At 33.3% G+C, this 26786-nt stretch overlaps 1 protein-coding gene across 1 annotated transcript; it reads left to right on the plus strand.

Moving 5' to 3' along the window:
- Positions 1–24954: 24954 nt before the first annotated feature.
- On the plus strand, positions 24955–26403 carry LOC114169046 (senescence-specific cysteine protease SAG39). Its single transcript, XM_028054064.2, has 2 exons — positions 24955–25532; positions 25633–26403. Exons 1-2 carry the CDS (start codon positions 25094–25096, stop codon positions 26223–26225), a joined length of 1032 nt encoding a protein of 343 aa, XP_027909865.2. The 5' UTR covers positions 24955–25093; the 3' UTR covers positions 26226–26403.
- Positions 26404–26786: the final 383 nt, after the last annotated feature.

A 26786-nucleotide genomic window follows, 5' to 3' on the forward strand; every position in this document is an offset into this window, starting at 1 on the left:
GTGTGATGGATGTGCATATGCATGATGGTTGGGAAGCATGGGAGTTTGAACCTTGGCTAGCGTAAGTAGACTTTTTTTATGTTTTAATCTTTTTGCTAGGTGGTGGAAAACCTCTAAACCTTAGAAATTCGTTGGGAAAACAGAGGGATTGAATGGTGCCAATAAAGGGACCAATTAATGGCCACTAACCAATAATTTTTCCTTATTTTCGTTTTATTAATTTTTTAATTTATTTTTGGGCTGGAAATTGTGGGAGGGAAAAGAGTGAGTGAGAAAATAAAGAGTCATATAGTATGGCAACAAGGAGAGTTAGGGAGAACTGAGAAATTGTGATCCAGGGAGAAGAATTAAGTGTTCTAAGGGAGTTGGAGTGGAGGCAAGGAATGAAGCCTTTGGCAACAACGAAAAATCCATTAGGATTGCATTTATATAAAAGATGAGAGAAAAAAATTATGAACAAGAAGTCATTAAAATAAATAAAATTAGTATCAATTTAGCTTATATTAACTTAAATATATATAAATTAATAAAATTATCGTTAATTAAGTATACAATATATTTATAATATATTTGTAGATTTTCTTTGACATATTATCGTTAATAAAATTATCGTTAAAACATATTTTTTCTAATTAAAAAATTAAAAGCAGTCAGTATCTTCTTAAAATTTGTTAAGTCGACTCTATCAATGTTAACTAAACTTATTAGTGTTAACTAAACTGATTTCGAAGGACTTAAATATTTATTTACGACAAGAACTTAAAAATAATAATAAGACTAAACATACTTTTGCTATTTAGCTTAGGTGAACACTATTACTTCAGAACTAAATTATTTAAAATTAATTTTATATTTTATATAAAAAAATACAATACCATATTAAATTTGGATAAACCAACTCCAATTTTATGCTAATATACTTCCATAGAGAAGACAAAACCTTATCGCAATTTGAATCTTCTACTTTAAATATTACTCAAATTTCTTATTTTTAATCTAATGTGGGATTGAGAGCTCTCTTACTTAATTTAACCAACTTTAATATTTTCTTATAGAACAATGATATTTGATTACTAAATCTTGACAACTTTCTCTTATAACATGAGGTGTTATCTTCTAAGTGATTTTAAAATATTAAAAATGAGAAAAAGGACAAATGAAAAATCACTTAAAAAAATAACATCTCATATTATAAGATAAAATTGTCAGAATTTAATAGTCAAAAAATTATTTTCCTTTCTTATAATACAAGTCTGTACGGTGCAAGCCTGAATATGACGTAATTGTGACAAAGCACTTATGTGAGTGCATCCAGTCAAAAGTAATAGTCATACACTAACTATTATTTTTTTAGACTACTACACGCATTGGCAGAACTTTTTTGGGACTAAGGGGAGCCATAGCTCTCCCAAGCTTTTAATTATATATATATATATATATATATATATATATATATTTAAAATTTATATTATTATATTATTTTTATTAAGTTATATATATATTTATATATTATATTTTTAGTGTTTAAAAAGTAAAATAAAAATTAATTTGATAAATTAATAATTGGATTAAAGAGATTAAAAGAAAGACAGATTAGGAAAAAAAATTTGGAGAACATAGAGAGCAAATAATGCATACTCACACGATCTCATGAATAAGTATCCTAGTATGATTTATCTATGTTAAATTTATAATTCTTCCATTGTGATATTTTTTCCAAATTAAGTTTTCCCAAATTAGTATGAACCATAACTATGATTTTAGGAATTTTTTGTATGAAATTGGCATGAACCCTAATTATATTTTCTCAAATAAATATAACCCAACATTATAAAATGTTGATATTTTGTATTTTTAACTGCATACAATGAATTAGTTAAATAGTATTCAATTGAAATAAAAATTAGAATACTCATTTATGTGAATTCAATAAATTAGGAAGATTAAAAATTGAAAAATTTGAATTGTACGATTTGAGTAAAAAAAATAGTTTTTTAATTAAGAAAATTATATATAAAAAATCTCTTTTAGCACCCCTGGACATTTTCTCCAAGTTCCGCCACTGACTACACGTGCGCCATGATTGACCTAAGTCAATAATGTTTTATATACGAAGATCATTCTCATCCAATCGATGCGTTGTATATTGCGGCTCTCATGTTTCTTATTAGACCATATACAAATCTTAGCCAATATCTTTTTCAAAACCAATTATGATTAGGGATCTCAACAAAATTCATTCGAGGCAGATAAATGCAATGTATAGAAAATGAATATTATAAATAGATATTCATGAATAAGGAATACGAGTATTTTTTATATCCGCATGTTAATAGAATAGGTATGGAAATCATAATATCTGTATTTGTAGATAGCCGTACCCGCTATACTCTAATATAAATTAAAAAACCATCATTAAAACGAATAACATTTTGATTTTGAATGAGTTATTTTTTATCAATTGGTTTCAAAAAAAATTCATTTCTTTATAAATTATCATTATTCAATACTATTTAAATGTGTTATTTGTACTTTGTTTGAAACAATAAAATATTTACAAATCATGTTTAAAATAAATTTATTAACAAAATTTTCTTAAGGAAAAAACGTGTTTATTGCCTGAAATAGAATAACAATACAAACATAAGTAAACAATATCGTTAATTTCTATTTTAAAATATTTTTATTTCAACTTAGGATTTCATTTAGATATCACTTTTAAATAAAATTAAGTACTTTATGTTTTTGAATTCTTGATTAGGTGAATATATGAGTATATTTTAGAGCATCTATTTTGTCATCCTTAATTTGTACGTAATTATAATTTAATTAATACTACAAGAAACATGTGTATTATGTTTGTGTCTGCATATTATATAAATTTAATTTTCATATATGTTTTTAATACATATTTAGTTATATAATATATTTATTTTTATGTGACTTTATTTTTAAAATTTGTGATATTTCTTAAGAGAATTAAATTTAAGATTAAAGTAATTCGAATTAACCAGAGTTAGATAGAAAAGAGAATTAAGATAAGAACGAGAGATTACTTGGAATTTATGAAAAACAATGCAACTTTTTTCTAATCAGCAAACAAATATAAATATAAATATATATATATATATATATATATATATATATATATATATATATATATATATATATATAGAGAGAGAGAGAGAGAGAGAGAGAGAGAGAGAGAGTTTAATAAAATGTTTGGTAATGAGACATGATCGTTGAATTTTCAAGTGTATACCTCTTTGAGATGTGATAGTTTATAGTATTTTTTTTTAGAGTGAGTAAAAATATTGAGAAATAATATGAAAACAATAATTCTATTTATATATTTCTATAAATTGTATATAATACAATATTTGGAAATCGTATTCAAATTTAACGATATATTAATCAAATGGGTTTGTATGTACTAAATTATATTAAGAAAAAAACAATTAAAAAATAGATTTTTGCTTTTATACATGATTATTTAATGTTGCTTGTTTTAGAACAAGATTAGTTATGCTATTATTTCCTAGTAACTTTTCTTTTGATTTCTTAAATTTAAAAAATGTTTAATTCGAAAAATTAAAAAATATATTTTAATTTTGAAATACTAAATTTAAAAGACTAAAAGGAAGTTTTTAGGATTTAACGTGTGCTTAGAGTTTAGGATTTACATTTTTAAGTTTAAAACTATATTTTTAGTCTTTTAAATTTATTGTTTAGGGACTAAAATAATTATATTTTTTATATTTAAGTATTATTTAAAAAATTATAATCATCTCAAAATTTTACGAAAAAATATGATTAGCTTTTAATTTTTTGAGACTTCTTTTCCTTACAAAATTATCTATTTAAAAAATGTTTATTTAACTATTTATTTTAAAATCGTCATAAATATGGGTTCAATAATTGATGGTGGGGACTACACACGCGTCAACAGATTGATACAGTAAATTTTCTGTATGTATGGGAATGGTGAGTGCATTATTTGGAAACGGAACTCTTTCCAATTTTTGACTAATTTGTCTCTATCACTTTAAAATCCTGAAAGGTTCTTGTAGCTTAGAAATTTTTATACACAGACAAAAATACTTAGCTGTCTGTAACACCCTTATTTTTCAGTTATTAAAATTTAGGTTTAATTACTTGTAATGTACCTAGTTTGGGTCAAGGGTGTCAAATTGGTATCTCGCGAAAAAAAAGTGTCAATTTGATATCCAAATAAGTTTAAGTGCATCAATCAGGTGCACACTAACACAAAAAAGCCCTTTAACGTCACCCCAATAACGTCTGCCTAAAAAAAGCCCAACGTTAAAAATGACCGGTGGCATTTTTGTAAATAACGGGACCTTTTTAACGTCTGTCCGCTCCACGTCAGACGTTACTTAACGTCTGTTAAAAGATACCCCGACGTCACTCAAAAAAGGACGTCGGCCCCCAGCTCGACAGACGTCCCTTGACGTCGAACCAGCGCGCGCCAGACGTCCCTTTACGTCAGCCCCTCCCACCCCCGACTTCACTTAACGTCGGATACAACACCCCCGACGTTAAGTTTTGCTTTATCTCTGCGCGAAACGCAGAAACCCTCGCGTTGTTCATCGTTTTCGCGAGAGTTCCCGCCGGCGACGCCATTTCCGACCCCCTACAGGTGAGTTTCAAAAGGTTTTCGCCATCAAACTTGTTGGGGTTTGATTATGGGTTGATTTTACGCATTTTGAACCGATTATTTTCCGTTTTCATCCTTATTTGCAGCGTTTTGAGATTCGTCCCACTTGCTCTTCGTTCTCATTTGGCCAACAGTGTGCGGAGACCCTAGACTTCCTCTCAAAGTTCGTCTTTCAATTAGAAGAGGTTAGTTTTTCATTGTATGTATATATTTGTTCATTGTATGTATAGAATTACTTGTATTAATTTATAAATGTCATTATAGTTTTAGTCTTAGACTATTTTTTTGTTAATTTTATTGGCCTATTTTTTATTTATTTAAAATTTTATAATAATATTTGTAAAATTAGGAAATAAAATTATATTTATTATTAGATATATGCATGTTTAAATAATTCTCATTGCATTTTATTTTTGAATATTATTATTGCAGTGTTATTTTATATATGTAGATTTATTATACTTATAGTATACAGTGAGCGAAACTTAGTTCCCGTTTGAGATTTAGTACAAATGATTAAATTTTTAATCGTTTGTATTAAATCTTGAATTGTCCGATTGGACAGTTTGAAAAAATTATTTTTCATAATTTGCTACAATGTGTACATTGAGGTTTACGCATAAATTTCATAAAATTTCGATTGAGGCTAATTTGTGTTGTTCTCTGGATGCATACTTGATTGTGATCATGATTAATCACTTTCATTTCGTGTACTTCAGAGACCAATGCGAAATGTTGTCGAAATTTTGTGAAATTTATGATGTTTGACTTATTTGTACATGTGTTAGCAAGTTGAAAAGAGGACCGGTAGAGCTAGAGTGGGAGTTAAGAGTATTTGGCCTCCATTGTCATGTCCCATTGTATATAAACCTGAATGATGCACTAGAGATCATTACAGGAGACAAGATGTTAAATATTTCAGTCATACAACTATGGTGCATGTAAGATTTTTATTATTATATTTCATATTTAAAGTAAGGAATTGGTACCTTTTAATATTATACCTAACTGTCTTCTTGTAGGTAAATGGACAAAGTCATTGTGGACCAAGGTCGATCTTCCGTCTATGGATTCATTGAACCTCAGACAATTCAACCTTCGGGAAACTCACCTGACCAAATCAAACTTTATTTGCAAACATGGATGGTTGAGTCAAATAGAGAGATCTACTTTGCACCATAATTATTTTGGCTAAGTACTTGTGATTGATGGTAGGTATCATTGGCAACTTTGTCTCATCATTCCAAGACAATGCCTAGTTGTATGGTTTTGTTCATGCCATAGGAAGATTCCACCAGCTTTTAAAAAACATGTTACAAGAGTAAGTATTATTTTTTTTCAATCCTAACTTATGTATCTACTTAGTTATAAAAACTTACATATGTTTTATGTTTCCAAAATTTCATTAGAATTGTGGGTAAGCTTAGAGGCCAACAACTTAAAGTCATATATCCAAAGGTTAGAACTCATTCATTTTAAAGTTATTAATTTCTGTATGTCAACTTATGACTTTAATGTGTTTATTTTATTTGTAATGTTCAGTGTAACAAGCAAGAAGATTCATGGGAATGTGGATATTATGTCATGTCTTGGATAAGAACAATCATTCGAGCTGCAGTTAAAGATGAATGGATAGAGGTAATTATATATATCTTTCACACATTATAAATCATATCAAACTTTAAAAAATGATATTCATACATAATGAAATTGTATTACTTTTTCAGCGATTCAAGAATCCATCACCTCTGCCAGATGACTCCATCCAATGGCTCTCCTTTCTCATGTGTAAATGGCTTCATATAAAAGCCAAAATTTCACTCATTTGTAGACACTCTTGAAATTTTAAGCAATAGATGCAACTTGAGTTGAGAGCACTCCTCCCTCTATTGCCTTTGAGAGTCACCCCTTTATAGAGATTGCCTCTCTCTACCTCTAGCCATTTTCCTTAGGCTAGCATAGATTAGGAAATCCTATCACCTCTCTCACCTTCCATTGCTTGCAAGTGCCTTCCAACTTGCCTCCATTCCTTCATCCAATTTCCGCTGCCCATGGAGCTCTTCATGCACCTTTGGAGCTCCACCAACATCTTTTTCTACACAAAAGGTGAGACAAAACAATTAAAAAATTGCTATTTTTTTTAAATATTTTCATGAATTTTCAGAAAACAAAGATAGAAATATTAATAAAAATTTGATTGGTGGTGAAATCCCATGGAAGGCACTCGGTACATGAAATTACCACATTATATAGTGACATGGAACTAAATTTTTTTAAAAACTAATAAAATAGTACATCGTTTTATTCATTGGAACATAAAAAGCTGCAACGTAAAACACATCACTTTTCGTTAAAAACTAGTAAAATAATACATGAACCATACATGATATTATAATCATGCAATATTTACCATATTCATTCATCCCACGTTTTGACTAACCGCGAACCCCACTTTCATATTCATTCATGCAATATTTGTTTCTATTCTTTAATTTGAATTTGGTGTGAAGCAACACAGTCAAGACACGCGTGTGAACAAATGCTTACCTAATCACTACTTTACCCTAGTAGCCACACAAACCTCACTCGTTTTCCTTCACTAATTTGCCCTTTCACCTATTTTTTTAGCCATAAAGATAATTTAATAAAATGAAAACGAAAATAAGAATTAATTGCCATCAATTGGCATTTACATGGAGTTTCTACTCAATAACTCCATAGCCACTACCCCTCTAACTTCTCTAAAGACAACTAGGGTTACTGGGTCGTCCATCCACACAATTACCAAACATATGCACAACCAACAACCCATTACATGTTTCATGACAGTTCACACACATAAACAAATATAATAACCCATCACATGGTCATACATACATGCAAAATAAAATTATATAATTAAAGTAGCACACTAATGACATACACATAATTCGAACCCAAGACCCCTCAAATGCACCAAGTGTTCCTACCCACTTGAGTTACCATTGCTCTTTGTTATATAACGTAGCCTACTAATGCTTTTAGATATACTTCCAACCCACAATTATTGGTAAATAAATATTTATTTATTTAATTTTTTCTGAGTCTTATAGGAGGATAATGCCTCAAGCTCATCCAACTTAGTGAATCTCATGAGGAAGCAAATTTGTGTTTGATGGCTAACCATGAATCTTCTAATGGTGAGGTAAGTTCTCGTAGTCATGACAATGATTATAATTCTTTGTACAATGCATTCTAATAACTACTTCATAAATCTAGTAAATTAGATGTTGCTCATAAGGAATTAAAATAACATTTTAAGGATTTACAAAGTAAGTTTGAAAAATTTCTTGAAGAAGAATAAATTTTTAAACATAAAATATCAATTTTATAAAATAAAAAGACTGAAAATGTTGAGTGTGCATTTTGCAAGAGTTACATGTTTGATTTAAATATTCTTGAAAAACAACTTGAAGATGCAACAAAGAATAAATATTTTGAAAGACCTACCTTTAAGAAAAAAAAGGTTCAAATAGAAATAAGAAAGCTCTCAAGAATAAAAATAAAAGAACTCCTAGGGTATGGTTAGAAAAAGGTAAGTCTTATTCTAGGAATTTAAATTGTGTAGCATGTTTTTATTGTATGCAAAATGGCACACTTTAAATAAATTTATAATCAAACATTTTGATGTCCCTAATAGAATATATGCTTGGATTCCTATTGTAAAGTAACCTATTTTTAACCTCAAAGGACCCAAAATAAGTTTTTGGGGACCAAAATGTTATTGTTTTTTGTCTTGCAAGTTATTTCGAAATCAAAAACTCTCTTTGGATGTTCAAGAGCTAATATATTCCCCAAACTTTTGGTATCCTGGTAAGTTCTATGAAGGGGGAGTATTTGTTCTTGAAATGTTTGTTTTTATAAAAAAATGAGAAATATTACATGTAGGGAGAGTTTATCTCTTAAGCTATTTTTTTCTATTAAAAGGGGGAGAAAAATGGAAGTCTCTATTATATGAAAGTATAAATAAAGAGGGAGTTCAATTTTTGTAAGTTATCTTATTTAGGGGCAGCTATCTAAAAGCTTCATTTTTGTTTATGATAAAAAAAGGGGAGATATATTTGTATTGACATCTTGTGATAACGTGTACATATTTAAGGTGTGTGTGTGTGTGCGCGCGCGCGTGTGTGTGTGTGGCTTGTTTGTGTTTTTAAAAGGGGAGAAAAATTATTTATCTGTTTTTGGATTATACTCTTTTCTCTTAAGTTGTTGATTAAGAACAAGACATATCACAAGTCTTCAACAATTTTTTATTATTATCAAAAGGGGGAAGATTGTTGACAAAAAGAAGATGAACATCTTCCTTCAATAAGGAGTTTTGATGATGATGATGATGACTTATGAAGAAGTTTGGAAGACTTAATGATGATGCATGAAAAAATGTTGAAGACTTAAAAGAATGCTTGGATTCAAGAGATACATTGAAGACTTAAGGGTTTAGTTGTTTAGGTCTTGTAATCTGTGTGTGTTATTTAAAATAGTTAAATTAGAATGTCAATAGTCAAAAGGGAAACCCAAGTAGTAGAGCACAAAGAGAATTTTATTTATTTTCAAAACTCACTGGAATAATGATTATTCTTAGTAATAATCGATTATCTCAATTAAGTGATTTTTGAGAAAAATGTTTTTATAATAGTTTCTGTGATAATCGATTATAACTTATGATAATCGATTCAATTATTCTTAGTGATAATCAATTATCTCAGTTAAAGGTGATTTTTGAGAAAAATGTTTTTATAAAAGTTTTTGTGATAATCGATTATCTGTGGTGGTTGTGACATAATTTTTCATATTCTTAACCTAATTTTTAAATAAGCTTCTATAAATAAAGTGGTAGGCTTTCATTTGGAGATACATAAGTTAGAGAAGTTTGTGTACTTATGGGACGACTTTGAAAAACCTAGTTTGGGTAGAGCGATAACTTGCATGAAATGAGATCTTGAGTGATTGAGTGTTGCTGCTTTTGTTAGGAAAAGTTGGTCATCCTTTGTGTGATTCAAGGAAGGTGTGTGATTCAAGAGAGGTATTCATCGCTTGTGAATTTCAAGGGAGGTGTCTTTCATCTCTTGTGCCTTCAAGAAAGGTATTTTCTAAACCCTAAACTTTCTTATCTATGATTGTATTTGTGATGTATTTAAGTGATTGAGTTAATCTCGTTTATTTTATTGTGTTTATTAAAATAAAAGAAAGAATTTTAATTGATCTTTGATATTAAAAGGGAAAATTTTTTAAAGCACATTTTTTATTAAAAACTCAATTCACCTTCCCTTTTGGTTTTTGTCCAAACGTGAATTATTCTTCTACGCGATTACTAACACATGGTAACATAAGTTAAGCCCGCTCAAGAGACACCTTAGTCTACCTAGACGGTAGGATCAAATTAAGCTCACTAAAGCACACCTGAGCTTGCCTAAGTCGACAACACACACAATGCTTGCCTAAGTTGGCAACACAAAGCTTTCTTAGATAAGTATTATCAGATCTTGCCTAAGTCAATAATTCAAATCCCTTAAGCCAACATCCATGGTCAAAGATGACCACCCATAGCTCAACCAATCGTCCCATCCACTTGCAAGGTCAAAGACGACCAATCACAACTCGACCAAAATGCCTATCCACTTGCAAGGTCAATGACAACCACCCACAACTTAGCTAAATGACCAATCTACCTGTAAAGTCAAAGACAACTACAAATAGTTCTGCCAAATTGCCCATCTAACTGCAAACATAAAGCCAATTACAACTCAGCCAAAAGGCCAGTTATAGTCGCAACTAAGAGGGCTTATGTACTTGCCTGACCCAATAGGTGGGTTGAGTAATGTAGCCCAAGAAGGCCTAATTAGTCTCATCACCCAAAAAGGCTACAAAATATTTTGAGATACACCTATTGGAGTAAATATTAACATATTAATAATAAGGGTTAAATATCTTTTTGGTCCCTTAACTTTCAATGAAATTTGGAATTAGTCCCTCTTTGAAACTTTGACCCAATTTAGTCCCTTAATTTTAGAAATGTGTGAATTTAGTTATTTTAACCAAATTTTGTTAAGGTTATTTAACATTTCATGATAATTTGTTAAGGAGACAAGACTAGTTAAGAACACGATAATTGTCATTATCATGGTTTTTATTATGTTTATTTTTATGCTTTATTGGCATTTTTATTATTATTGGTCTAAATAATTATGGATTTATTAAATAATTTTGGAAAGAGGAGTATTGGGATTTATTTGTGGAATATTTTTTAGATAAGGGGAAATCTCAAAAAGAACGAAGAATATATCAAGGATTATCAGTTAATTAAAATATATTCAAGTAGTGTTATTTTCCAGGCCTAGTCAATTCGCTGATTCACCCAACGAGCAAACTCCATTCACCCAGCAAGAGATGTCAAGTCACCCAATGACTTTAGTTTGCCTAACGATTTGGGCATTGTAAAATCATTAAATAAAATACGTCATAGAATTAAAAATCAATCTTTTGGTGAATAGGGAACTAACCTTAAAGGAGAAATGACAGATGGGCATCATGGAGGTTGGAGACACTCATTATCATTATTATTATTATTTTCATCATCTATTTATTTTCAATTGCTCAGAATATATAGGAGCAGTTAAGTCCCTTATTCATTGGGGTTGGATATAATATATCTTCACTCTTTGTGATTTCTGTTATTTAATATACTTCTTTTCCATTACTCTTGTATTATATTTTTGTTCTTAATTGCATGATTAATGATGCCTATTTGTTGATATCTAATTATTCGAAAATAATTTAAAACCTTGATTAGGATAGAGAAACTAATAGATTTTACCTATAGACATAAAGTTTAATCAATTAGCCAATTTAAACATCTTAATATAATGTGAACTTTAGGTAAAAATATCTAAGGGGCTAGAAATTTTATTAGTAATGTTTACACTTCACTTGAAGGAATTAGGGCTTGTTAGCTTGTGGTGTAATTGTTAGAGTAAAAATTGGAAGTATATTGTTTAGTGTTTTTACATTAAATTGAAACATGAAATTTAACCTAGTGAAGTCTTTATCGCATAGTTAATTTCATCAATTTAATTGTTTTCAATAATTTTATATTTGTCTTATTAAAAATTCAATATTTTCATTATTTTAAAAGTTCTTAGCCTTAACTAGTAAATAATCACAATTTCTCTAAGCAAATGCGAGTCTCTTTGGGAAAACGATATTCAAATTTTTCATTTTATTATTTGTGTGATTGGGTACACTTATCAATATTTCAGAACATAGCTATATAAATTTAGGACAATCTATTATAATGATGTAAGATGTTTTTTTTTTTTGTTTCCAACATGCAAACTTTTGGATGATGTTGGATAATATGAACTTTCTTTAATGTGAATTGTGAATTAAATTATTTGTGATCAAAACTATCTATGTACCACATACTCTTTTTTTTAACTTTTCTAATTGTATGAAAAACACGTTAAATAAATAATGAAATTATAAACATACTTTTTCATTCAATTTATGATAGTTCAAAATGATGTATTTCATTTCAGTATAGTGAAAATAGTTGCGCTTTTAATTGTCATTTTTCTTATTAGAATTATTTTAAAATAAACAAAGTATGACACTTTTATTGCCATTATTTGTGCAGCGAACACAGTAGTTTCAACTTTCATTATTTGTGTAGTGCATTAAATGGCAAGTATTGCGATGTTTTGCATAATACCGCTATATTATATTTTGTAGTGACAAGATATATGATGGTACCTAGACCTACCATACGTGTAACATCTGGTCTGGATATTACGAATTTAATTAATAAAATAGGATATTAATATTAAAACCTCATTTATTAAGCTCAATTTTCCAAAACACAGGAAATATAACAACTTTATTTCATAACAAAAACCAGCTCTAGGCCAATTATTATAAAATTCAATATATTATCAAAAATCGTCTCATAATAAAACCAATTTCTATAATTCAATTGATTACAAGAGAAACTTTAAAATTCATAAAATAAACTTTCTGTAGAAATGTTCCCATGATAGCCCACACTCTGGTTCTATGCCTCACTAGATCCACCTGCAACAACATCTGCTTCCGTGTACCGCGTACACGATCATCACCAAAACACAAGTAGTTAGGGTGAGCTAACAATTTAAACCATACACATAATATGAAACAATTATAGCAACACGAACACACCAAAGGAATTTCCATCCTTTGATTCCATAACACATAGCCACTACCATGTTACCCACGTTCTACGTCTTCTAATGAATACCTCCCCGCCCGTAGTACAATACACGTGATCCACCAACAACGAACCTCACCGCTCGTAGCATCTCTCACATGTGAGCATGGAACATATGAACTTCCCCGCTCGTATCCCCATACGAGAATATCAGGATATGAACCTCTCCGCTCATATCATCACGTCTTCACCACCAGCCGTGAACCTCCTCTCTCATGACCCAAGCATCTCCTGGTCCAAGTCCCACAATACAACATATAAAACGCAAGCCACACAATTACATTATACTTTGCGCTCTCGCCTGGCTTTGACTAAGAAATGCCAAGCGACGTTCCAGCGTAAATTGCCTGGCGGAGCCTTCTCGTCGCCAAGTGCCAAACACAAGTAGAGCCTTTGACAAAGGGCTATCGCCTGGCGGGTCACTCCTCACCACCAAGTGCCACGCGTTCCAGGGATTTCCCTGGTACTCCTATCGTCTAGGGCTATACATGTGTCGTTAGGTGCTATACCAGTAACGTTCCAGCTACTAGTTTAGCACTCTACCACGGAGTTTCAACACCCCTCAACAGTTCAACCATACATACAAGCTATAAATTTAACTGTATTTAAATTACCTATACTTGCACGACTATAATTTCCGCCAACATAACACTTCACTTATTCAACAATCATATAACTCATCCAATCATAGTCCTTATAAATGAATAACAATGCATACATCCATTTATCAACATTTCATACTTAACATATGCATTTTTACCATACACTTAATCTTTTCCAACATGCAAGTTACTACCACTATATATATGCACACATCACTAATACACATAACCACAGTAACTAAAACAGTCACCTGATCACATCCCAATCAAATAAACCTTTATTTTTTCATACAATTGATACCAATCATCACACCTGTGCATATATAATTAGAGGTCTTACTTATACACACTTCCTTCATACCACATTTGTCATTTTCCTAGCTTACACATATCATCACCTAATGACCCAAATCACGCCCATTCACAAAATTAGCTCAGAACACCCACAATCCTAATGTGTTGCCTGGCGGCAGTTCATGCTCCGCCAGGCGGTGCATACAGAATTTGGGTTCTTGCCCAGATTTCTACATCTGCGTGAACACCAACCATGCAATTCGTCCTATTTTTACAGATTTCATTCATCCCCCAATCCCAAAATGAAACTTAATTTCCCAATCATAAAAGATTTGTAAAATTATAGCGAAGACATTACTGGCTTACATTTTCAACCTATGAATAACGCATGCTCAAATCAAATATAAAGCAACAACCCTCTAACAAATTAAGTACATGATTCTATGCATCGATGCAAATTAATATAGCACTTCACACCTCCTATGCAATAATTTAATTTATATTGATATACATGCATTCACCATTAAACCAATTCTCAACATGTGACTAACCCAAAGGAACATTCAAATTCATATCGATGCAAATTAATATAGCATTTCACCTCCTATGCAATAATTTAATTTATATTCATACACATGCATTCACCATTAAATCAATTCTCAATATGTGACTAACCCAAAGGAACATTCAAATTCATAGAGACTTACAACATAACCCAATCATGCTTGCAACTCATGCCACATTAGTAGTTACTTGAAATTATAAAGAGTTTATTCATGCATTTTAAAGACTTCCAAACCAACAATCATGAGTAACATATATCTCTAGCTACTGACCTCCAAATCAAATTTGCACTGTGAAGAACTACATGTTATGGACCACCTGTCCAAATTTCACATAAATCGGATGGTTAACGAACTGAAAATGCAGTTTTACGAAAACTGCACAAACCAGAAAAACGGTGGCGTCTAGCGCCCAAAAGTCAGGAACTTGGCCCCTGGTAGTACAAAACCAGTGCCCAACGATACTTGCTCCGTGAAAAATATGAAAAACAATATTTTTCGTGAATAGAACACCACGTGCATCGCTTTGCAGCAGCTCTTCACCGCCAGGCGATCCTTAACAGCAAACCCAGAAGACTAGGTCTAGAGCATGCGTGGCCTGGCGAGTCGCACATGACTACCAGGCGGTTTCTGGAAAATTCTAGAAACACGAAAAATATTCGCAGAAATTGAACCACATGCATACATACTGCACAAAATCATTCATCAAAATTGAAAACACGAGATATAGCTCCCCTAACCTGAATTTCCCGCTCCAAAAGTGCTTTTAGAGTCCTTCCATGTTTGACATTTGATCTACCCTTTGATCTTCGTCCTTGTGCACTCATTTCAACCTTCTGACACTCTCCTTAGTGTTGTTTTAAGGTTCTCCAACTCCCTTTTAGTGGCCACACGAAAATTCCTTCACCAAGACCCTACTCTCACCCTTCGCCTCCATCATTAGCCTCATTATTTCTCCCTTAATTGCCCAAAACGAAAAATCCATTAAGGATGGGTTTAAAATACACCAACTCTCCATTACTTGGTGGTTTCTCAACCTCTCTACCTTCTTTGTAGACGGCTAGGGTTTTTGACCCTTCTCATCCATGCTAAAAATAATTTTAGCAAAAAGAAAACTTAACTCATGTCTACGAAGGTTTGAACACACAACCATGCCAATGTCAAGTCAATGTATAACCATTCAACCAATTCATGTTTCTTAACATTTCATGCGCTCCATGCCTTATAACCTCTTATCCCACAACCATGCTTGTATGCAAAATAATTAAATAATAAAAATAACCCATAAATGGCATTCACAAGACTCAAATCGAAGTCCTCCCCACACCGTCAACATGTATTTTTTTAATTTTCCCGAGTCTTACAATACGGCAAAATCTTCACATGATTACTTCAATTGTTGAAAAAGATGCTTCTAGCGAGTAATACAAGACTTGATCGAAATTATGAGGTAAAGAAGATACTTTATCTGATGGGTATGGAATATTAAAAGACATATTAAACACCTTAGATGACATGCCAAAGACATATAAATAATCAAAAGGCTATGAGTGTGGCTATTACTTCATGCATTGGATGACAACCATTGTGCAAATCGGTTTTGAAAGAGGTTGATATTAAGTAATATGTTATAACTCACTATTACACGTATAAAATAATTGATTACTTTCACATGGACTAATCTTAACTTCAATTCCATTTTGTAGATTTTATGACACTATTGTACTCAAATGCATTAACTTATTTCAAAAAACATGGGCTAAGTATTTTGTTGATAGATATAACAATTTAGAGTAGTAGACAATTAATTGGTAGAACTTGTATATGTTTATTTATTATGCTTGGTTTATAACTATTTTTATTAATCTTTGTTTAAAACTATGCTCACTAATCTTTGTTTAGAACTTATATATGTTTATAATTTATTGAAATGTTGTCTTGAATGATTAAAAAAAGAATATGAATTTGAAAATTTATGCGGGATTGTGTCATTCAATTTAAAAATATCATTTAAGAAATATCATTTTTTAACTACAGTTAAAATATGAACCATCGCAGTTTTGCACTTTTTACGACATTTATAGGGTGAATCGTCGTGATACATCACATTACATTTTTTTTCTTGTTTTGATTGACTTTTCACAAGTGTTTATTGCAAAACCGTTGTCATATGTTTTTGCTAAAAAAATATTTTTTGTTTGTTTTGCTTTTTCTTTTTAACATTACACAAGACGAAACTGTTATGATTTTTTTTTAACAGATGTAACACAAATTTGTGGTTGAATCTCTTATAAAATTTTATTTATATGCATGTGTCTCACACTTATATAAAAACAACCACAAATGGTTATGTATATACTTTTGTTGTATGATGGTTTTATATAACGATAATGGCAATGTCATTGTTATTTATGTCAATGTCATTGTTATTCATATGGATCACATTCTTCATTCATTATAGGTTTATGATTTATAACTTTATTATATTAAGTGAGTCTTAACAATAAAATTATACATAAAACTACATTTTAAAATTTAATAAAATTTACTTTCTCTAGAGATAATAAGTATTATATGCACATATAATTTTATATAATTGTTTAAATTTACATAAAACAATGCAAATATTCATTGTTTTTCATTAACACAGTACTAGGGATGGTAATATGGGTCTGGCCAGTCGGGTTGACCCGCAGGCACACGAAAAAAATGTGGGGCGGGCTAGGGTAGTGGGCCTGCAGGCCGTAGTGGCCCGGCCTGTATAAGCCCGCGACCCACATAATTAAAAAAAAAAACTTGCACTTGTGTATATTAATTACTTTTTTTATGGACCATTGCATTAACGTTCCAAATTCTTGTATAACTGGGAAAGACAAGTATTATGTATTTTTAAATGTGCTAAAATTTAAAGAATACATTTTGTATGTCATAGTATGAATATGAATATGATGAAAATGTTGAATTATCAATTTATCATCCAACTCCCCAAAGTCTTTACTTAATTTTGTGAACTTCTTAAAGTATCCCAATTTTTAATCATTGAAAGTTTTATCATAAGAATTAAAAAAAATTAATTAAAAAAAAGTGGGCCAACCCGAGGACCCGCAGGTCAAGTGATGTGTAGGGCGAGCCAGTGACTGCAGCCCACATAAATTGTTCGGGGTGGGGCGGGCCAACTCGCAATGTGCGGGGCTTACGCGGGCCAGCCCTTAACTAGTCGGCCCAACCCACATTGCCATCCCTACACAATACAAAAGGAATTCAATATCTCATATCATAGTCACTATAATAACAAACTTTGAGCAAAATAAAATATCTACATTTATTATGTTATTATTTATTCAATATTTTATTACATTACATACTTTTGATGTCACTAGTGCAGTTTTGGAATTTTAATTGCCTTTCAGGCCATAGTTATGGATGAACCAAAGCTTATAAGGACGCGATGAAATTTGCAATTTTGGGAACATTTCTTCCTTGGGTCATTTCGTAATCGAAGCCTATAAGGGCTTTTTTGCTTTGCTCATAACGCAACCAAAGCCTACAACGCCTCAGACTTCCCTAATATTTCAAAATTGCCACTGTCAGCACAACTTTTAGCCTTAGATGGAACAGGACTGAGGCTATATCCACTTTGAGCCTCAGTTATTAATTAAACTAAGGCCATATACCCTATTAAGGTTCCCAAATTCGCGAATTTCCATTTTTCCCTTTGTCCCAAAATCCTCTATGCAAAAACCACCATTATGCCACTGTCCTCCACAGTCTGGTCGCTAGTTCTTGTTGCAGCTGCCTCCGTCTTGCTTTGCTGCCTCAGTTGTGCCACCCTTTACCGCCGATAGCCACCATTGCATCGTCACCTCTCGATGTCAATGAGGTTTTTTTACACGTTTTGGTTTTTTCATTGCGTTTTGGGTCGTTTGTATTGCTTTGCTTCTTCTGTATGCTATTTTTCATAGTATTTTGAGTTTTATGGTTGCATTTTTCATCATCAGGTGTTGTTGCATTGTGGAATTTGTAGCTCTCACATTGTTGCATCATCTTCTATTTTCAGATGTTATCCGCTTCTCATGCTCCCAAGTTCCTATTTCTACTGTGAGGCTATTATTTTTTTAGTATATCTTGTTTAAATATGTTTATTTGTCTTATGTTTGCTATATGTGATTAATTATTTTCTGAAATGTATTGTTTGATTTTCTTATAGTTTAAGTTAGCCTTAGTTTCCCGTTTAAGATTCAATATGAAAACTAAGTATTATTCTCAAGTTTTGTTTTCGAAGAAGTTATATATATTTAAAAATTAATAGAAGGGGATAATCACTTTCATTTCGTGTATCTTGAAGACCAATGCGAAATACTAACAAAATTTTGTGAAATTTAAGATATGTTTTTTAAAATTAATATGTACCAATAAAATAAAGAAAGTGAATCTTCTTATTCATTCAAAGATTACTGAAATTGTTCATGCAATTTTAGTTCAATATATAATACTATGGATAAAGATTAGATTAATTCAACGCACATTAATGTTGAGTAAGAGAAAGGAGTAGAAGAATTTATACAATTTACGCAACGTTTTGAAGGTAGAAGTGATGATGAGGTGAAATTTAGTTGTCCTTGTGTCAACTATTTGAATGGGAGAAAGTTGAATGCAACTCAAGTTAGGGAACATCTTATTTGTGATGGTTTTCTTAAAAGTTATACAATATGGATATGGCACGGCGAATTAATAGACTTTCCAATTGTTTTTCGAATAGAACATGTTGTCAATTCTACCATGGAAGAGGGACACGAAGAGCGAGTGGAAGTAGACAATATGGAGGACATGATACGGGTTGTTATCGCATAACCTTTTGTACAACCATATTTGTTTGAGACGATGTCTGCTGATGCAGAAACTCCGTTGTATGTCGGTTCAACTAAGTTCACGCAATTGTCAACGATTTTAAGACTCGTGGATTTGAAAGCGATCAATGGGTGGACGGGTAAAAGTTTCACAGAATTGTTGGTGCTCTTGAATGAAATGCTTCCCAAGGAAAATACTCTACCCACTTAAAATTATGACTGCTAAGAAAATTCTTTGCAAAATCATAAAACTTCAAGTTTTTTTTAGAACATGCGTGTAAGAAATATGTGTTGAAATCTATAATGACATTCGTAAATCAATCTTATATGTTAAGTCAACAAAATTACAAATAAACTCAAGAGTAAAGCTACATATATAATCATTTTTTAATAATTATATTTCAAATATATTATAATATTATATTAAATATAGAAGTATCACTTTTTTTTATTATAAAAGTGTAATAAACTAAACAAAAATAAAAAATTAAAATAATTAACTTAATTTTTGATATTTTCAAAATAATTTATTTTGATATATTGTCATTTTAAGAGGTGTCTTTTACTTGTCAAAAGTAAAGAGTTCCCTTAAAACAATGCACTTTCCTTGCCCTAGTAAATTATACTACTATTTAACAAGATGCCCGTAATGACTTGTGTTTGAATAAGGGATTTCAACAATTTCAAGAAACTGAAATATTTAGTGTAGATGGTGAGGTAAAACCAGCAAGTTCTCGGTCCAGGATGGTTGGACACATCATGACCAATACCACCAGTTATTGGTGGGTCGAGTATGTTTCGACTTTGTGGAGTTATGATAGGAATCATGCAGTTAAAGCTTGTAATGAGTAGCATTTAAGGTGTTACGGAAGTTACGATAAGACATTTACGAGTATTTATGGAAAAGATATAGACATTACTGAAGGGAATGAAGGAAATTAGGTATATAATATGGATTAAAAGGCATGTAAAAGGTATCTAAAAACTATTCCACTATTATCCGATATCACCGCATGCTCATTTCTTTGGTCAATAACTTTAGTGTCGAAGTACTTGCAGGTACCCACGTCCCACGTGTCTCGGTGGAAGAGGAGTTCTAGGAGGAGTGTAAAGGAGCTTGTGGAAAGAGGAGAGCAAGGTCTTCCAGGATTACTCAGTTCAATACAAGAACATTGGCGCCCACCATGGGGAATATGGTGTTAGGAAAAAATGGTTTCAATAAGAGCAATAATGGATCAAAATGAAACACTAGCAGAGATGTAGAGGGAAATGTAGAGACAGTTAGATGAGATGAGGCGGCAAAATGAGCAAGAGATCAATGCCTTAAAGGCAGAAAATCAAAGGACCCGGAAATAGTTGGAGGAGCCTCAATCAAGGAATGAGGAGCCTCGTAGGGCAAGGACCGGGGAGGAGGAAGAAGACACATACGGGAAGGGGTGCCTCGTCGGCATCCGTTCATGGAGGGGATCATGGAGGTTGAACTTCCCCTATGCTGGAAAGGTTTAAGCATGAGTCTATACAACAGTACTACAAATTGTAATACCCGAGAAAATTAAATAAATAAATAAATATTTATTTAATAAATATAAAATAAAGGGATCTCTATATTAATTAATGCAAAGAGTTAAGACAATGAACAATTCAAGCTCAAGTAGTTAAGAGTACTTGGTTATGTTAAGAGGACTTGGGTTCGAGTCCTGTGTATGCCATTAATGTGATGTTTAATTATTTATTTCGTTTTGGATACATGCATGGTGGTGTGGTATGAAATTATTTGTGTGAATGAAAAGCCAAGGTTGGACCAACAAGAAATTTTAGAAGCTCTTTTGAAACAAGAATTCCAGGTGAGGGGAGTTGCACCTAGGCGTTTACTTTACGAATTATGTGTTTTTTTTACTGCATTGAAGCTTGTACATCCTTTTCCGCTTGTGTTTCTTAGTTTTTTCGCGTCTCAGGGTTTCTGCCTAGAAATCGCCTAGCAATGTTTTTGGGCTGTCAGGCGACACATGGATGTGATGGACACTTCTAGGATTTTTCCAGAAACCGTCTAGTGGTGGCTATGGGCCGCCAGGAGGCACGTGAGATTTTTGGGACTTTTGAATTTTTGTTGAACTACGACATGATTGAGATTCTGAATATATTTTCTTCATTTTTGTTGAGTGATTTATGATATAAATTGGTGAAATACTACTGTATAATGATTGTCTTGGGTGAATTGTTGCATGAACAAATGTGTGGTATCATGTTGGGTAAGGGGATGAACTGAATCATGATGGCCGGAGTAACTTGTGGTGTTTTTGTGTTCGTCTAGGTGTAATTGGATATATATGAATACTACAAGCAAGATTGGTTGTGAATTTGAGACATATTGAATTGTAAAGAAGTGAAACGTGGTAATAATGCATGCACTGCCTTGTGATGGATCAGTTATGAATATGTATGGCATTGAGATTGTATTGCATTTTAATAAGTTTGATGGAAGCATGGGTGATTCCTTGTTGAATTCATGTAATTAACAGGATACCAATTGGTGAATACATTGTGTGCAATTAAGCTAGTATATATTGTATATAGGATCGATGTGCATGATGTATGGATTGTGTGTTTAGGGTACTAGGTTCATTAGAACTTTAGCGAGGGATAAAAAACCAATAACATTAACGATATTGGTGTGGTGCATGGCGGCACGGGGCATATCGCCAAGTGAAAGACAAGCTTAGGGAAGCCTAGTAGAGGGATGGCGCCTGACAACACTCTAGGACCGCCCGACGAGGGTGAAACTAGTGACCTGGCGCCTAGCGGAAAGCATTGGATCACTATGTAGTTGCGAAACAATTTGGACTGGATCAAATCTAGCGGGTTGGCACTTAACCTCGCTGAGGTAGCTCTAGGCGATGTTCCAGAAGCAGATTGATTGTTTTATGTGTTTTGCATTTTTTAGATGGCGACCTTGGGCTAGGATATGCTTGACATTATCACGAGCGGGTAGGTTTGTGATTGGTGATGAAACGTGTGATTAATATGAGCGGGGAGGTTCATTTAATGATACTCTCGTGTGAGGATACGAGCGGGAAGGTTCGTAGAAGCAGGACTACAAGCAGGGAGGTTTATAGAGGTTGGACCACAAGCGGACAGTTTCGTGAAATCATGAAATATCATGATGGGTTTTAAGATGTGTATTTCGTTAAGTTAGAACACTTTGGGTGAGGGATTTATGCTACTGTTCTGCTTATTTATTTCTATGAGTTCACCCTTTATGTTTGTGTTTGGGATGATCGTGGGACTGGACACACGGGAGCAGATGATATTTCAGGTGATGTCGTTAACACATAGAGCTAGAGTGAGGGCTAGCTATGGGGATGATTTTAATAAACTGATTTCAATAGTTTGTACTTTTCTTTAAGTTGTCTTCGATTTTAGAACTTGTAATAATTTAATATGAGCTTTGGAACTTGTAATAAGTTAATCGCGAGGTGTTTATGAAGCGATTTGGTAAGATATCGTTAAACATCAGTAACTTGAATCCATAGACAACAATGCATCATCTCATCACCATGTTGAGAGCCGAACCCTTCATGGACAACCTATGTAAGAAACTTGTTGCCAATTTGGATGAACTACGAACTCAAGCCACAAAGTTCATGCAAATGGATGAAGTGAAGGAATTTCGTAATACCACCCAGATAGAAACTAATGACAAAAGATCACTAGAGAGGGATATAACATTATGGAAAAAGTGAGACATGAAGGCTGAGAGGTTGAGGCCGAGGTGTGGAGGCTAAGAGGTTGAGGCCGAGGTGTGGAGGTTGAGAGGTTGAGGCCGAGGTGTGAAGGCTAAGTAGAAATGGATCTAAACTTCAACGTCAACCTAGAAAGGATGAGACCTCACGACTGAGAGGTTGAGGTCGAGGTGTCAAGACCGCTATATGGAGACTGAGATGTTGAGGTCTAGATGTGGGGGCCGATATAAAAGGTATGGGAACTTCAATTTCAAGCTGGAAAGGTTGAGACCTCAAGGTGGAGAGGTTGAGGCCAAGGTGACGAGGTCGAGATATGGAGGCTAAAATGTCGACGCTGAGATGTCGAGGTCGAGATGAAAAGGATGAGAACTTCAAGGTCGAGATAGAAAGGATGAGACCTCAAGGTTGAGAGGTTGAGTCTGAGGTAAAGATGAAAAGGATGAGAACTTCAATGTTGAGCTGGAATGGATGTGACCTCGTGGTCAAGAGGTTGAGGTCGAGGTGTCGACACAGTTCTTTTGCATTTCCATTAGCATGGCCATCTTAGTAGAATGGAATACCAAATTCCCTTGTACTTGTCATCTTACTTCCTTTAAACACTATGTAACCTTTTCTTCACAAGATAGATCTCGTCTCCACGGTGGGAGTTAGATGTTCCTATCAGGCCTATATTACCTTAAGGTACACAAGTCTTCTATCTAGACCAAGGCATACTAGGTAACTTGAGTGTCCACTCTCCTTCAATTCTCTATATAACAAGTCCTCTTCACTACAAAGGCCTGGATGTTCTCTTCTTATGAGGGTGATGTGACCTTAGCGGGAAACCTGGTAAAGGTACTCCTCGGGTTGATATATCCTCTACTTTGATGTGTCAAAATGTCCTCTTCCAGCGTGATCGGATGTCCTAGGTGGAGGGGATGCTTGCAAAGACACTCCAATTTAGAAGCATATTACTGATGGGATTTGACAATAAAAATGATTCTACCCACATACGTCGTGAATTGTGACTATATATAGTACTTGGATGGTCCTTGTTTATTGGGCCAAGGAATCCTAAGATTACCTCATTTCAAGGTTTCCTAATTTGTTTGCATATGCTTAATCCTTTTGTGATCTATCCTTTTGGTTATGTGGAACCGTACTGCACTAGTGGCATACGTGCCCTTGACTTCTTGGTACAGGCCAAGGTGTAATCATCATTTGGGTCTTCAATGTGCATTAGTTGAGATGTCCTCATCCGTGGGTCTTCAATGTGCATTGATGGAGGTGTCCTAGGTATTGTTTGAGATATCCTCGTCCAACCACTACATTGTAGTGTAGGTCGGGGTGTCCTCCTCCTTGACTCAGTTGGGCATGTAAGGCGAGATGTATACCTTGACTGATCTGGACATGCAACCGAGTGTCTTCCTCTTTGGCTCACTATTACATTATTAGCCCCAGACTTGAGGGATTCTAACTAAGAATCTTATGACCTTTTCTAGATGGAATTGGTTGAGATGTTCTAAGTATCGACACAAGCGTCCTCGTCCAACCACTATAATAATTACATATTTATTTCTCTTAATACAATTTCATAATGAAAAGAAAAAGAACTGACCCGTGTGTATGTAAGGGTTTAACACTGTGTATTAACTAATTGTTTGTGCCTTTTAATCATGTGACCCAATTTATAGTCAGCACCAAAAAAGAATAAGACAGCAATTAGTCCACTCAATTTTTGTTCTTGCTGCATAGATATTAAACGTATTAAAGGTGGTAAGACTTATCTTCATTGGATTACATTTGCAGCACATCAAAGTAGAATCAGAAAGGGACCTTGTTGTCACCAAGCATGAATCAAGTGGACTTGAAAAGGATCTTAGTTGACTGTTGACTTCGAGACTCCAACAAATTAGCATGTCACACGTTATTCAGTGGTGGTAATTAAGAATCTGAGTAGGAAATCATGTTGAGTGGTAAAAACTATTTCATGAACTATGAAACACTAGTTTTCAAGAGCTCCTCGCCATTATAAATTACTAAACCAACTTTCCGTCTGTGTGGGAAAGAATACATCAACAAACCTGCTCTAAACCTATTTTTCTGAATTATTTGATGAGTTCATTTGGCCAAAACAACTATGTTTTAGTTTTCTTCCTTGTTTTCACTTCGTGGAATTGCCATGTAGTGTGTCGCAAGTTGCCTGAGGCCTTGTTATCGGAGAGACATGAGAAGTGGATGGCACAACATGGTAAGGTGTACAAGGATGCTACTGAGAGGGAAAAACGGTTCCAAATATTCAAGAACAATTTGCAGTTCATTGAGTCCTTCAATGCTGCTGGGGACAAATCTTTCAACCTAAGCATTAACCGATTTGCTGACCTCCATAATGAAGAGTTTAAGGCTTTACTAATTAATGGTCAGAAGAAGGAACATAGCGTATGGTCACCAACAGAAACATCGTTTAGGTATGACAGTGTCACTAAGATTCCTGCTACCGTGGACTGGAGGAAAAAAGGTGCTGTTACTCCAATCAAGGACCAAGGCACATGTCGTAAGATTCTGTTTTCTACGTTCGTCATTTCAATTATATTCCATTGGTGGTCCATTAAAAAATTTCTAATATAAATCAACTTGGTTTTGTTTGTGAACAGATAGTTGTTGGGCCTTTTCAGCTGTGGCTACAATTGAGGGTCTTCATCATATAAAGAAAGGTGAATTGGTGTCGCTGTCAGAACAAGAACTGGTAGATTGTGTGAGAGGTGACAGCGAGGGATGCAACGGTGGTTATGTGGAAGATGCCTTTGAATTTCTTGCAAAGAAAGGAGGAATAGCAAGTGAAACAAACTACCCCTACAAAGGGGTTAACAAGAGTTGTAAGGTTAAGAAGGAAAGTGATGGTGTAGCTATTAGGATCAAAGGGTACGAGAAAGTTCCAGCTAACAGTGAAAAGGCACTCCTAAAAGCAGTGGCTCATCAACCAGTGTCAGCTTATGTTGAAGCAGGAGGATCTTCTTTCCAGTTTTATTCAAGTGGGACTTTTACAGGAAAATGTGGAACTGAAATAGATCATTCTGTTGCAGTGGTTGGTTACGGAAAAGGTGGTGACGGTACTAAGTATTGGTTGGTAAAGAATTCATGGGGAACAGAATGGGGTGAGAAAGGGTACATAAGGATGAAGAGAGATATACATGCCAAGGAAGGCTTGTGTGGAATTGCTACTGGTGCCTCTTATCCAACTGCTTGAGTGTTGCTATTAATGCACCCACATAAATAGTTCCGTATATAAGTTTAATTGGTATGTAATCATCATTTCGTATAGACCTACGTAGTTCTTCAATAAGATGCTCGTGTTTTATCTTATGATGCTTATCTGAACGTGTAGTTTCTACTAAATAATGAAAATATTACTATATATATATTTATACCTGCTGTTCGTTGTGCTTTTTGTGGTTGTTTAGTATATTTTAAAGGGCTTTTTTACAGTTCAGGGTCAAGTTTGGCCTTATTTTACAGAAATGGACTAGCTGACCGGAAATTTACAATACAAGAACAAGTCGTGGTAAGTATGGACGACTTCTAAAGTGAAGTCGTCATTAAAGAGAAAGCTTGAGGTATATCCTATTTAAGTTGCATAACACGAAGCTTAGAAGACCAGTAATCCAAAGAGATTAATACAGTAATTACACTTGGAAGGTTGGTATTAGAAGAGAAGAAGAAAATATAATTGAGCTTTTCATATCATGAACAATAACTAAGTGTAAAAATATCTGTTTACTTTATTTTTATCTACTACGCATGCAATTTA

This window comes from Vigna unguiculata, chromosome 11 (genome assembly GCF_037176805.1).
Source record: "Vigna unguiculata cultivar grain cowpea cultivar isolate G323 ecotype 2 chromosome 11, ASM3717680v1, whole genome shotgun sequence".
Lineage (NCBI taxonomy): Eukaryota > Viridiplantae > Streptophyta > Magnoliopsida > Fabales > Fabaceae > Vigna > Vigna unguiculata.